Source organism: Neodiprion pinetum, chromosome 1, assembly GCF_021155775.2.
Source record: "Neodiprion pinetum isolate iyNeoPine1 chromosome 1, iyNeoPine1.2, whole genome shotgun sequence".
In the NCBI taxonomy this organism is placed as follows: domain Eukaryota; kingdom Metazoa; phylum Arthropoda; class Insecta; order Hymenoptera; family Diprionidae; genus Neodiprion; species Neodiprion pinetum.
The window spans coordinates 4208712-4224267 of NC_060232.1; the positions used below are offsets into that span (position 1 = coordinate 4208712).

The 15556-nt window shown below is 38.2% G+C and overlaps 1 protein-coding gene across 3 annotated transcripts in view; it reads left to right on the top strand.

Moving 5' to 3' along the window:
* LOC124224722 (rap guanine nucleotide exchange factor 2) overlaps positions 1–15556 on the top strand; it is a 74449-nt gene that overhangs the window by 33717 nt on the left and 25176 nt on the right. For 2 of the 3 annotated variants that reach the window (XM_046636898.2, XM_046636899.2), the window contains exon 3: positions 10219–10294. In XM_046636898.2, the coding sequence (XP_046492854.1) occupies positions 10286–10294 (9 nt within the window). In that variant the 5' untranslated portion in view covers positions 10219–10285. Of the gene's footprint in view, positions 1–3909; positions 4564–10218; positions 10295–15556 lie in introns of all 3 variants that reach the window. The other variant, XM_046636890.2, reaches the window with a different exon arrangement.

Here is a 15556-nt window from a genome sequence, read left to right on the forward strand (position 1 = left end):
ACCTGAAACACGTAGTAAAGAATTTCCGAAAGGGAATCTCTTCTCCCGCTGTCAGTGCCGCCAGCGGCGGGTGGTAGTAAAATTCCATTCATCCGCAGAGATGCTGGTCCCTCCTCTTCTTCAGGAATTCGACCGCCAAGGACATTAAACCGAAAATACTTTACCTGCGGAGTTTTTTTTTTTTTTTTGCCCCCCTTTATTTTTCACACACACTTACAGACCTGTCTAATACACACGCGTTATACACATGCATAGTTACCCCTCGGCGCTTGTATAATATATATATTTAATAATAATTTTCCCGCAGCCTCTGAGCTTTCGGCTTTTAATATGCTATAAAAGTAAGGATGAGGGCTGGAAGTTCGGTCGAAAGTTGAAAATTAGCAGGGTAAAAGTACTTGGGGAAGGGAGGTTGGTTCAGCTTTGTCATTCCGTTTTTTTTTTTTTTTTTTTATATAAATTCCTTCCTTCCTCCCTTCCTTCCGTCTTCTTCTTTTTATTTTATTTTTTGTATATTATTATTTTTCTTCTTCGCTCCTGTGCTTTTCGACGGTCGTTGAAAACAAACATTCTTGTTTCATCATCGCGGGGGGGGGGGGGGGGGGGGGGGCTTGCTTCGTATTATAAGCTGTCGAGTGAGTCGAGTCCTGAATTTAATTAACGTCTGACTGATGAATTAGATTATACACGTTCCGACGGTCAAAGTTAAGCCGCGCAACATTATTGTTATAAAATACACAAGCTTACGGCTTTATCATGTAAATTAAATTGCAATTACTAAATTCGATTACCTTGGTATGTAATAAATAAGCATTACACGAACAAACTCTTTGATTATTTCAGCCGTTACAATACTTGCCACAATACAATATCGGAAGAGTAAAGGACCAATTTTTTTTTTTATACGCTCATCGCGCGTAAATTTTCTGCAATTAGCCGGTCAGAGGTTGTAAGGTCAAGGTCAAAGGTTATGGCTATCATTATTATTATTATTGTTATTATAATCATTATTCGTTATTATGCAGGTATTACGAATACGGTAAACTCTCCCGAACAAGGGATGTAAATTGTTGTTAATTACTCGGAGAAGCAAAAGCTGGATTTTCAGCCGGATGGCCGTATAATTCGTTGGGTATAAAATAATTGATGGTTTTATTTACGTACACTCCTTGTACGTATGTATCCCTATACATAACCCATAGCATATACCAATGCGTATTTTACACAGTCGTACCGAAAACGGATTATACCGCATGCCTAGGTATGTAAAATCACTAGCCGGAAATTTTGCTCATGTATACGATTTATAATAAATCCTCATCGCAGTTGTTTGTTAAAGCTGCGCAGCTTCCGGCTTACAGAGATTGATCGATCGTTATACGCAGTTGTGTAAACAAGACACATCGCCATTTCGCGTCGGTATAATTCGTAACAATTGCACGATAAAATGACAAAACATGGCAAAACTGTTGTCGTTGAAAAATTTGAGTGATATGATGAGAAGAAGAATGACGAAAGAAAAATACGCGTCGAACAAATCGTTGTTTCTAAAAACGTTAGTGCGAAGTTTTTGTAACGATATCGTAGAATCACCTTCGTATTATTCTTACAGGGAAGGTGTATCCCACGTGGACGATCTCTTCGTTTCATTTTTGTATTTTTTTATTTTTTTTTATTTTTAAATATGTTACAGCAGACCGAAAACCAAGCGACACGTGTTTTTCTTTCTTTTTTTCATCGCTCGTCAAACACTCGAAGAGCGGTGAAACCACCCTCCAAAGTAAGGCATGTCAAGGGGTGATTTGGCAATTTCACCCGCAAGAAAATAATATTTTTCAACCAATCAACCAAACGGAAAATTTTACACCCAACGTGAAAGTGAAAAATGTAGTTTCCTCGCGTAAAACCAAAAGAAAAAGAAAAGAAACGGCTTCCAAATCGCCCCTTGACACTCCTTTCTTTGGTCCCCCCCCCCCCTTAAAATGTTTGACGGGAGATAAAAAAAAAAATGCGTCGCTTAGTTTTTCGTTCCCCGTAACGTATTACAACAGAAATGAAACGGGAGATATCGACCCGGGATACTTTTCTTGTTAGTCAAGTGCACTGGCCTGGATTCGTGAAGTCGAGACGGACCCTCGACACGGAGAAGATTCTTCCCTTCATCCTTTCATCTCCCTGCGTTTACATTCATTCCTCCGGTGTTGTAGAAACGCCTGCGCGCAGGTGAACCGGGATTATACCTGCGCGCAGTCGTGACGGTTCCCGCAGGTTCACGGATCACGGAAACAGGTATGCGGCAAGGAAAGCTTGGCCGCCCAGTTTTCCCCGTAATTCAGGGTGGCCGAGGTCAAGGCGACGATTAAAGTTTCAGTCGAAAGAAGGCCCGAGAGTCGGTCGGTCGCCGAAATTCAACGCGGTAAAGAAGTTTTTTTTCATAAGAATTGAAACGTGATTAACGCAGAAAAGTAAGATAATTGTCATTTGAAAATCTTGTTTGTACACCGTTTTATCGACGTTAGGTGTGAGTGTGCGTGTGTGTGTGTATGTATATGTATTGAACTCCGAGTTACGTAACGGGGAAAAAGCACGATGTGGAGAATAACAAGAAAAATTATCAAACTGTACAACGATTATACTCGCATACATACCTACATTTACACGCTGAGGATTCGAATCGGAGCAACGGTCAGAAGCGCCTCGCATGAATGACCGAGCTTTGATAATTAAATTCTCGCCTAGCGATAATGATATACGTGCGTGTGTGTGCGTGTGTGTGTGTATATATTTTATACGCGTGGTTATTACACTGCGTATTGAATGGTCAGTGGCAGATAATGGAGCTCGCAACTTGTTGTTGCTGTTCCTGCTTGGTACTAATCCGTGACGATGACACCAATGCGTAGCTTTTACGCCTCGAGTTATACGCCCCTAATCGTCAATTATACGTATACGTACGGTTGCGGAGCTTACAGGCTCGCGGATTTTTGAAAACGCGCGTTTATTCTACACCGCAATCATTCCTCGATGCTCGTTTTCAAACACGCGTGGCATAAGCGACGAGAAATATATTGCGATAAGTGATATTGAATAAGAAATTTGAAGAAAAAGAAAAGACAACAACTCAACACCAGCGTTAAAAGCTGAAAAAATAATTTCAAATATATTACAAATAGCAAATTCGTTCGCCGGAAGATTTTGTTTTTATCTTGTATATTTATTTATTTATTTATTTTTCTCCGTTTATAATATACATATACCTGCGTTATAATATTACAGTAAAATCTGCGCGCAACGAGTTGACTCGGGGGTGATTAAAACATCTCTTACATAATATCGTGGCGTGGGTACGTATATCTTCTGGGTTTCTACTTCTCTCTGCCGCATCGCCGAGGAAGAATTTTGTTCTTTTCTTTTTCCTTCTCTAACGATATTCCTCGTATCACCCCTCCGTGTCTCCGTGTTGAGCTGATAATGCGCGATACGAATTATAAACTCAACACTGCAACGTGTTTGCAACCGTTTCGGTTTCGGATTTCGTCTACCGGTCTTCTCCTCTTATCGCGTACGTTTCGTATTTTTTTCTTTTCTTCGTTTTCCATTTCTCCTTCTCATTCCCCTCCTCTCCTCCCATCAAAAATTTTTAAACGATAATGAAATACCTCCCCCTCTCCCTGTTGTCGCGTCACCTTGCCTCACATGCCGGCAGGTTATATTATATTTTATGTTACACACACTCGGCATCCCGAGAACTCCGCAGGCTCGTATGCGATCACTCACTCGTGTCCTGTTCAACCGCACGGGCAAAGAAATATGAAAAATTTTCTTCTCTCTGCTTGTCTATTTGTCGTTTATGTTTATACTCATGGTGATTTTTTTCTTTTTTTTTCACTCCCCGCACACGAAGAACAGAATTCTAAGGACCGATACGTTTGTTTCGCGTAACCGTAATACGTATGTATAGTGAAAAGTGTGCTCTCTGAAACTGTGCGGTCAAATGTTATAAATAATCAAAAGAGTCGCATCGAGGTAATATTGTAACATGCTGCATATAAGAGAGAATATTATAAACGATAATGAACAGAAAGTGAAGTTACGCTATAAATAATAACAAAGAATCATATACCGTTCAAGTAACAAGACCCACAATATTGATAATAATAATAACAACAACAATAATAAGAGTAATAGAAATATTGAACAATGGGGGGTAATTGGCGAGGGGAATATCGGGCGGCGAGAGGAAGGTGAGCGTGAGGAGGAGGAGGAGGAGGTTTTCACCCTCGCGTCACATCCAGAGATGCGAAAACACACGTGCCAGCAGCCCCCCGTTAATTCTAACTCCGGCGTTGCTGCTGCTGCCGCTGCGACCGGGGGAATCAGGGGGCCGGTGCGAAGGTGGAACAGCTTCCACGGGGGTGGACCCGCCGCCCACGGAGGTGCCGAACCCTTCAGAGCCTTGCCGAGGGCCATTCAAGCCCTCAGAAGCGAGAGCGTCGACAGGACGAGTCACAGGACGCAGCCACCGCCACCGCCCTCCTTTCCCAGGAGGAGGTTTTCCGTTTGGTGAGGCTCAGACTCGCGACAGAGAAAAGTTTACGTTGGAAACGTGTGGGGCATTCAACGGGGAATCGGTAGATCGTGTATGAGGCTGGAGATTGTCTCGATTAATCGAGTCGAAAATAATAATCGAACACGACTCGATTAAAGAGGTAGAAATTAATCGATTAATCGGCTGTTTTTTTTTTTTTTTTTTTTTTTTTTTTTTTTTTTTTTTTTTTTGAAAGTCGCATTTGAAACCAAAATTTCGTAAGTTTCTATACCGAGTGGTCTTGATAGCGGAAAAGTTTTTTGATAATTTATAGTTTGATTAAAAATATTTTTCAATATCAGGTGAAAAGATTCATTTATCTTTCGCTTGTGTTGTTAAGTGGGTTTCAAGTGGGTAATTGGTAAGTAAGACAATAATAATAATTGATATTGTATCGCGTCGTTGATGGGAGTAAAAGACTAAAACCAATTTCTGAAATACACACTGATTCTATGATTTAAAATATAATTTTTAAGCACCACACGATAATAGGATCTTAATATTTGCTATCTTTTTTGGCAATTTTTTAGTTTTTCCATGTCGGAATTGCGTTTTTTTTTTTTTAAATATGCTTCGATCCAAATAGATTGCTGAATTACACTATTATCATGATTTCGTGATCTACATATTTAGATCGGGAAATAGAAAAAAAAAACCTTAATTCCGACATGGAAGAACTAAAAACTTGCCAAACAAATAGTAAATATTGAGATCACATTATCGTGTGGTGCTTAAAATTCACTTTTCAAATTGTAGAATCTGTGTGAATTTTTTCAACGCTTTTACAACTGACGTATTTGAAATTGGTTTTTGATTTTTTTTTTTCCAATTTCCACGGTGCCTAAAAAATTCTGAAAAAAAATTCCGAAACCCTTTCAAGTCGGTGAGAGCATCATAAAAAAAGTGATTAGAATCGAAGGAGGCGAGGAAAATGGACTGCTAATTTAACGTGGAATGCCCCACATACTTTTCCTGACCGAATTTTTCTTTCCTTTCCTTTTTTTTCTACCACAACCGGAAAATATTATTTCTTAGGTATAACAAAGTGATGTGAAATTTATATTCCATAGTTGACAGGTAACCAAACAATTTATTTTTGGTAAACATTGACTCGGTGACTTGGGAAACTGATATTTGGAATCAATTTTTTTTTTCTTCTCTGATCGTGTTAATTTGGTAATTTCGAGAATATTTATTTCAAACGCTGAGCAAATTTTATAGCAACGATGGGTTAAAATATTTGTTTGTGTTATGGAACATCGGAGTATTATATTATATTGTCGGAGTGCGAACATGTCAAAGAGATTTCCCGCAGACTTTTAACTTTTTTTTGAGGGGAGAGGAGCATTTTCCCAAACGGCCCTCGAGGGCGTTCATGGAAAGCCAAAGAGAGAGATGGTGAGAAATAGAATATGCATAATAAAGTGTTTGTCGAATCGTGCAGCACCGAACCTTTTTTCCTTTCTTTTCTCACCCCTTGGGATCTAAAGGGAAGAAGAAAAATATTTTCTTCTTTATCGTATATATGCGGCAGAAGGTTTAGGTATGTATTATATATACTTTGCGATTTGAATATTTTACAAGGAATTCGCGAATTCAATCGACGCGTGATATTTCAATTCAGGGTATATTACTGTGTTCGATGGACGGAATGGTTCGTTTATTTAATAGAATATATACCCACTCACTTATACGTGCGTAAGTAAAACATGAACACAAATTCTAATATCATTGCGATTTTTCTTTCGTAAATAATTATCGTAAGTAATTGAGAAACGTCCTCTCGAGTTATCCACCTTTCCTGTCCGAGGTTTGAAATATTTTTTTTTCTCCTTCTTTTCCTGCTCAGTTAATCCATATTTTTATCATCTCAAGTTTGCCTGAACAGCTCAGTCTTATAATAATTATACCTGTTCAATTAGTGAGAAATATTACATCCTATTAAAAATAAGGATGAAATTTTAATATTCCTTATACATCCTTATACAACTTCATTCTAAAACGTAAATCGTCGGTTGATCCGATTCTTATTAATTTTGTTTTTTTTCCTCCCTTTCTTTAATTACTCGAGGAGTTGGGGTGGCAAAATATTACAGCTTATTCGTAATATTCTTCGTTAAAGAAATGCTAAAAAAAAAAAAAAAAAAAAACAGGGAAAATAAGAAAAAGAGGGGGGAAAAACACTCCAATCGTATTCTCGCAGAACAATCGACTGCCGAGGGTGAAGCTTTTGGATTAGCAGAGATAAAGGAAAGCAAGGGGGAAAAAAAAAGAAAATTATAAATTTCCTGGGATTTATCTGAACGATTCGTCGAACAGAATAATATGCGCGAGAAATGCGGCGATGAAAATATGTTGTTTTTAACCGAAGCATACCGCGAACCGTTGAATTAGTTCCGATTTAATTCAACTTTCTTTCCCCCCGTTGCTTATTCTTTCCGTTTGCATAATTTATACATTTTATTTTTATTTTTTCTCTCTTCTTTCTCTCCTGGTTTAAATTTAATTTCCGCGTCTGGTATCGCGAATTTATTGTAAACTTTTCCACTGTTACAACACCGAACGTCTTCTCCCATTCTCACACAGAATATTACCCGCGAGTACAAGGCGCCGGTTTATTTTATCGCGTAAACCAGCTAAAACCCCCGTTAAATGCACTCCCGGTTAGCCGAGAACCGAGAACAGAGCCTCGCCTCAGCTCTTAGACGCTAAGAGTGTGCAAGCGGTGTGTAAGGTGTATAAGTAATACAGCTCGGGCAATATCCGTATAGTTGGAACGAAAGGTGTGTATAAGGTACTGTATACGCTGGAGGATGAAGTGGAGGTCGGAACAATGAAAACGGTTTAGCTCAGGCAACAGTTATTAGCTTAGCTCAGCACCGCTGCCGGTGCTGCAGCTGGTGGTTTAGTTCGTTTTACAATTAGCCGTAAATTATACACGGAGACAAGGAGAAGTAGGGACAAACAAGGACGCAACGGCGATTCGGCCTTTCCGGATTTCTCCGACTTTTTAGAAATTAAAATTTCACCTCAGGAATCCTCCAAGAAGGCGAGGAAAGCCGATCGTTCTTCGTTCGATGCGTAACTCTTGCGGAACTCTAATTAACCGGTCGCGGATTCATGCCGTCGCGTTGTTGTCGTTGTTGTTGTTGATCTTGTTGCTTCACAACATCGGCTGATGGATGTACAACGGTAGAATTTGCCAAAATCGATTCAACGGACCGATTATATTATTTCGTTAGAATAGAAATCGATTGTTTTACTGTCGTCGGTGACCGTTATCGAGATTAATCGAACACGTTTCTCGAGACTCGTTTTATGCTCGCGAGGCAAAACTTGGAAGAGTTTGATATTTGGACTGGCTGAAATATCGAAATTTCAAACATGTGAGAACAAATTAGCGAAAGTTGAATTGTTCGAAATATTGATTTTTGAAAGTGTCACTGATTGGTAGTTATTCTGATCATAATTTCGAACAACTCATCTTTCGTTATATTATTTTCAAACATTTGAAATTTCGATACACCGACCATGCCAAATATTGATCCTTCCAAGTTTTGACCCCCACCCCATTTTATACGTATAATATATAAACATTTTTCAATTTTCACACGATTCTTTCACAGAACACAAAACTATTTTACTCTTCTTCTTTGTTTTTGTTTTATTTTTGCTTTACCTACCAGATGAACAGTCAAGCAAATAAATTCTTAAGTCACATGTAAATTGTAGATTCTTATCTTCTTATTGATTAGAAAAATAAACAAATTTAATCCCGTACCGTAACGAGCGATTTTCGTGCTAATCTGCGGCGGTAACAAAAGAGCGGTAAAATTCGGAGCAAGCTGAAAGATACGAATGGCAAAGAAGAAAAAACAAGTAACCTGGAACGAAGATTTCATTCAACGCCGCTGTACAGGCAACTTGTAATCGCGTCCATGTACGCTTGGCTGCATCGCGCAAGGCGCTCTCTGTTTTCTAACCGCTAACCGAATCAAACTTACTGTACAGCAATGCATCTCGCCTGTACCGCTGCTGCTACATTCTGATGTTGCAGGCGTTAGACGGTGTGCAGCGCGTTTATATCACCCCTTTGAAAAAGTTTCACTTTGATGTTGAAACAAAATTCTCTCCCCTTTTTCCACGTTCTGTTTTACCCGTTATTTATTTATTTTTTTTTCTTTCATTGTACTGCTCATCAAACAAAACTTCCGATCGAAAAGTTGTTAAACTTTTACGAACCAGAAAGAGGAAAAAGTGAACAGAAAATAATAGACGTAAAAGGTGAGGGGGGCTAAAGCCGCGCGGCGTGATCGCTGTCCGTGAAATCGAATCACGTGCAGATGCAAAATAGGAAGAGTAACGGTTTTTAACTACAAACGTTGACAAATCTCTGTGTGACACCTGCCAATTGTCCCAATACGTAATATACGTATATAAGTATATGGATGTACGTAGGTATCGACGGCGCAGAGTTATGCAGAATTACGGGAATCGAATTACGCGACCGGAGTTGTCGATTAACACTCGCCGGACGAAATTCGGTTATTTTAGTCGGGTTTAAATATTTCAGGTACTTACCAGGTTTGGCCACAGAACTGAAAAACCTGGAATTATCAAAGTATTAAAAAGGGGTCATGAAAAATCTGGAATTTTGAGGGGATTTTTAATTTGGTCGTGCAAACAACTGAATATATCTGTTTTCTATCACCGTAATTGGGAACAATTTTTTTGAGGTAACAAGCTTACGTTTTTTCGTGGAGAAAAGAAATTGGCTTAAACTGACATTTTTTTGTACGTTATATTTTTATTCAATTCGAATTGAATTCGAACCGAATATACAGTCAATAAGCTGAACGATTTAGGTTTTAGTAACTTAGTAAAACTGGGAAAATGTCAGGTAAAACTAGGTTTTTAGGTCTTGGAAAACCTGGAAATATCGTGGAATTGTTTTCCCAAAAATTTGTGGCCATCCTAATTAATTTACATCACTTGTACACCTCTTGTGTTTTGATCTTTCAGTCTCGGTTTAGGAATACCTGTAAGAAATAACCTCGCGTCAACGTTTTTTCTTTTTGTTTTTTTTTCTTCCTCCTTGCCTTGTTTTTCGCTTTCTCTTGACGCGTTATAAATTTTCATAAACACTTGGCAAACGACGTCCCGGTACAAACAGCCGGGTTATGAGCTTTGAACCTGTTATAACGAAAAGAGCACTTGACCTCTCTCGTCTTATTAAAAATCCCGCGCGCAACCCCGTTCAGTTGAAATTACGCACTTGGAAGGTAGAAGGAACGGTGGAAATCGGGGACAGGAAGTGGAAGGATTTTCAAAGAAGCTTTTCCAGAGATTGAACTTTTTTTGGAAAATTTATGTAAAGCAATTCGACCAAATTTCTTATACCTGTGTGTGTGTGTGTTTTTTTAACAGCTCTGAGATTGCCCGCGGAGGGTGTAAGATAAACAATTATCTCAATCTCGTTTTACCGTCGTTGAATACACGTGTCTCACACCCTATTTGCATATGTACCAACCGCTGCGATGTAACCGTTTATCAGAGATTTTTTAGTCCGTATGCGGTGACTTGACACGTATCAAATAACTTTACGACCTCGTCTACTTTCCGTGTTTCAGCTTTGGTAAGCGGACGGGAGGAAGCGCCCGAAGGCCGAACGAATGCTTCGTCTTGGAACCCTCCGAGATGATAGTCGTGAGTATAAAAATTATTCACCTTTTTGTACACGCTGTATCCGATGTCGTTTATACCTCGTTGCTTTCCTTCTTATTGTTGAAAATTGATTTTACACGTCAGTGACTTCGATTCGTCTTCAACTCGACTTACTCGTTTCAAAGGGAATTTTTCGGGAAGATAAAAAAACACTAAACGTTTCAAGTTTTGAACCCTTTTAGTCACCTGGACGAAGCTTATTCGTTATTCAACACTTTCATTCGTGCAATTCACTTTCTTTTTTTTTTTTGGTACGGAAGTGCCATTATACGTTTCTTGCATATAATGTATTTATCGACGCTGAATGCGAATCTGATGTAAAAAATTTAATTAAACCAAAAACAACCCCTAGAATGGGGTGAAAATGGGGTGAATTAGCAACATTGTTAAACAGACAGTCTTCTTGAATGAGATCTTTGTATGAATATTTATTTCGATAGAGTAAGATTTTAGGCCGAGAATAGGTGCCACCCCCAACACTATCTATATGCACCCTTAAGGAGGGTGAAAACTACCCCTATGCATTGAATTTTGTAAATCTAATGGTCATTCTGAGATCTCTGTTTGTTATTCAATGAATTCCAAGCGTTCTTAGTATACGTTCATTGTCAAATTTCTCCGCTAACGAGTTACATCCGCGAAAATACGTTTTCTTTTTTTCATCTGCACATGTTTATTTATAAACAATTATGGTGTAAGAAAAAATCCTAATCATTCCAAAGTATAAGTATTGTTTTTGTTTTTAACCTGAAAATGCGTAAAAATCAGGATTTTGCATGAAATATACAAAAAAAATGACAAACACACGAGTTTTGTCAATTTTCGGTCACACGAAAAGCCACCGAAAGGGTTAAATCGTAAAAGTGGCCTGCTCCGTGGAATATTGAACGCCTTTTCAATACTCGGTAATATCTTCACGCTGAATAGCCATAGGCAGAGTTAGGTTATCAACTAACAAGACTGATTGTGAGACGGTCGAATGACTCGAGGTCCGTACCGAGAGACGGCCACGGCAGCTTACCTTCGACGAGAGAATAATCTGATCCGCGCAGACCTGCAGGTACGAAAATCCTCTACGACGGTTAATCGATACTTTCCACGACGTTATAATGCTTGTAGGTTATAGAGACAACTCCCCGGGTATTATGCAGATTTTTAAGGAAACTGTGCCTCGAAACGTGATATCCGTGATTTCTTTTGGATTATGTAAGGTATAGAGGGGAGTAAGTGAAATGGATTCAAATTTGAATACAATTAATCATTGTCGTTGGACGTGCGATGGATCATCGTCGGACTGTGTATCGATTATAAAATTGAGACGATGTACGAATGGGTTCAATATTTTTCTGTTCTCGACTTTGGGGGTGGGATAGAAAAATGCGAATGACCAAAAAGGTCGACGGGACGAAATTGCGAAAGTCAAATTACCGACAGTTAAAAACGTAGAAAGCGTTATAAGTACGAAAAGTTGTCTTGTAGATAGATAAATATTGAGAAAAAAAAATGTACAAACAAAATATTGTACTGCGAAAATACTGAACAGTCAAAAAGGTGACTTTTCAAATGTCGGACAGGCGCCGTTTTCGAAAATTTATCGAAATCTCGAGACCCGCTGATTGTGAGACAGAATGGACAAAATACCGGAAGGTTGCAAGACGTCGGAAACACGTTTATTTATTCCTTTCAACGTCACTAGTTTCAGCTAATCGATGGAGTTACTCTTGTGAAGCGACCCGAGAACCCTGACGTGAATGTGGAAGGCGATTTAATGCAATAATGTCTTGAATAAATCAAACCTACGGTAAAAAAGATGCACCGTTTAAATGTTACTAAAAATATGTTGACAATTCTTTTTGGCTTTAATGACACGGACGATCCTCCAGTACAACGAGGTAATCTTGATAAAACTGGCGTCGAGTTTACGAATGTCACGAATTTCGAATTTTCACGAGATTTCGGAATTCTAGTTCTTCTGCATTTTGTAGATGTAAGAAATATTCCTCCTTCTGAACTTTGACTGTCCGAAGTACCAGCCGCTCCCAATATTAAATTTCGATACATTCATTTTTCTACTATCTTCACATCCTGTACTTTGTTTATTCGGAATGCAGATTGTTCTGAAGATACTTTTTTCGAATACAAGAACGTTCGGTTAGATGAAATTTCGGGAAAACATTTATTCTACCGATCGAGAGTGATTTATCGAAAATCCAAATTTTGGTACGCCGATCACTCGTCATGTTAAAATTCGTATCTCGAAAATTTCGAATCTTCTATCGGTCGAATTTTTGGTCTTTCGGGATTTTAACCCCCACCCAACTTTTTATATTTACTAATAATAAAATAAATAAAATATATAATGAAATAAAAAATAATAAAATAATAAAATTGACTCAAAAGAAGAAAAGTCTCACTCGCAATTATACTTTGTACCCATAACGTGACGATTAATATTAATTATATGTATATGTATGTATGAGATCAATTTTCAATGACAACGAGTATGATGGATCAGGGTACGGGTATAGAATTCGATGCAGGTGGGGAAAGAGAAAAGGTGAGACACGGGATGAAAAATGAAAAAGCTTTTCGTCGTTGCTTTTTTTTTTCTTTTTTTTTTTTTCTCTTTCTAACTACGCCGCGGTGAATAATATACACGGGAACGAAACTTTTCCTCCACCCTTTCCATTAGCATCTATATTACTTTTTGCTACGTAGGTGAAAAGCTGGGAAAGGATTGCCTCGCGATTCGCTCCGCGTTTTCCAACAATATTATATCTACAGACCTACGACCTACGCCTGGACGCGTATATCCCCATATCTAATACTACAAAGGAAATAGTAGACCTTGTTCATTGGTCCTTTGTACCCTGTGTAATACGATTAAATTTATAAATAAAAGTTGCGCAATGATCACGGCGAAGAAAATTCTCCAGCTTGAGGTCCAATTCTTATATTATATATACTCGTGCAATTCCCACGTCGAATCAATTTCTCATCACTTGATTATGATTTCATTATTTTTTTTTTTTTTTGTCAAGACTGGATCAGACAATCGCGAATTTCGCCATCTGTGTAGCTGATAGAAAAAAGACATAATAATAATAATAATAATAACGATAACAATTGGCCAAAGTCAATGAATTCGATTTGAAACTTGTGAATGAATTTTTTTTCCTCAACTTCTTTTTCTGGTTTCGATAATCCATCGATCAGTTATCCAAGGTCGAATTGAATTTGCTTCTTTTTTTTCGTGCGGAGAATGAAGTTTGTTCTTTGAAAGTTGAATAATTTTTTTGATTCGATATAAATAAGTCAGGGAGTTTCAATTTAATTTTCTACGAAACTTTCAGTCGATATGTGTTACGAGTTTCAACGGTGAGAAATATTTCTCAGCACCAGCAGCAGCAGCAAGGGGGTGAGAATTTTCTACGAGCTTTTGAAAGTTTGATACTTCGGGTAAATAACCAAATGTCATTCGGTATCCACGTGTATATTAAATTATGCACAGCTTCGTTAGCCTCGTTGCTTCTCTTCAACTCCAATTCCGACCCTTGAACTACTGCTCTAAATGACCCACTTAATTTTCGTTGACCTAAAAAGCGGAGGAGAGATGCAGGAGAATGGAGAAGTTAGGCGCTCGTCTTACACAAAGCTGCCGTAAAAGTTCTGCAGAAATGAATTCTACGCCCGTTTTACAGACGCACGTATTTCTTGATAAAAAAAAAAAAAGAAAAAGAAAAAAAAACAAGAAAGAAAAGTAGGTAAAATTTTTTTTACTGATTTTCCGCGAATGAATCTTACACTCGATTCTCGCGACTGAACGTAATTAGTCCGTTGATAATGAGTGGAAGTTTTTTTTTCAATTCTACTTGTTTTGAATAACTGAGGATTGATAAGCGGATCGATTCTTACGACCTTAAGCTTCCAGAAGTTTTTTATTTGATTTATCAAATATAAATGATTACAAATTAGCAAATATTTCAAACTTCGTTCGCAGCAGTGTTTTCATTGTATCTACGTATAATCTGTAATAACTATTACAGTAGATTGTGATATATGAGGGTGAAGTTTGTAGCGTTGAAAGAAAAATTGCTATCTCGCACCTTTAGACTTTAGTTGACAAAATCTGACTTTGTTCGTAATTTATTTTAACGGTGTCCCTAAATTTCAGGTAACAAGTTGCAAAACAACAAGTTTTTCTTAGTATGCATCGTTACAATAACGTTGAAAACTTTCCGGCTGACGATATTATCCCGAATGACAGAAATTGATTTACGATAACGGACGAAGTGGTGAAAGTTATGAAAAATTCCGAGCTTTCGACACCCCTAAGATTTTTCTGGCGGTGTTATTTTTTATTTTTTCTTTTTTTTTTTTTACTGTTCGTGCGGTTGTTTATTTTAAGAACTGCCGGAGTCTATTCTAGAGAGTCTCCCGGCGAACATGTGCAACGCGATCGCGCTCCAAGGGTTTTAGGATTTCAGAAGTTTTCAGGGTTTTTGTCCGCCCTGCCGGCTTCTCCTCCTTCTTCTTCCTCTTCTTCCTCAATCCCTTTTCTACTTTTTCTTCTTCCTCTTCTTCGTGTACTCGTCTTAGGGCACTTCTCTGCCAAGGCCTTTCCATTCTGAGAAGTTGGCGTAATTACCGTTACACGCGTTATGTCCGAAACGATTTCTTAAGTCACGGAGTTCTTTTCTCAATGTACGTAATTTTTTTCCAAAGCACGTCCGATCCATTGTACGGCAATGCAACGAAATTTCTAAAAAAGATTTTGAAACAGGGATAACCGATTGAAGAAATGGTCTATGCGTCATGATTCCAAACTTTGACGTAGTTTCAAGATCACGCAAGTCTCGCGTTTGCGCGTTGCTGCGACGAAAAAAATTTTTTTTAAATTAAAAATCAAATACCTCGGACAATTATTTTATTCTTTTGCATTTAAACGGAATGCGTAACGTTATGCCATGATGTTTAACAACTTGATGACAAACACGTCGGCATTAAATGTTGCGTCAATGTCGTCTGACCACTAAATTGTTATATCATATCCGTTTGATCCATCTATCGGTGGAAAAAAACTGTCATGCCGTAATCATTTCCTCGACTTGTTTTAGAATCAAACACGCGTACCGTACAAATTGTGAATTATTGGAGATTCACTTTTAGTTAACTATTACAGGTATGTACATATTTGAATGAAATCTAACTCGAGCCAAATTTGATTTTCAAAGTTTCGTCGAT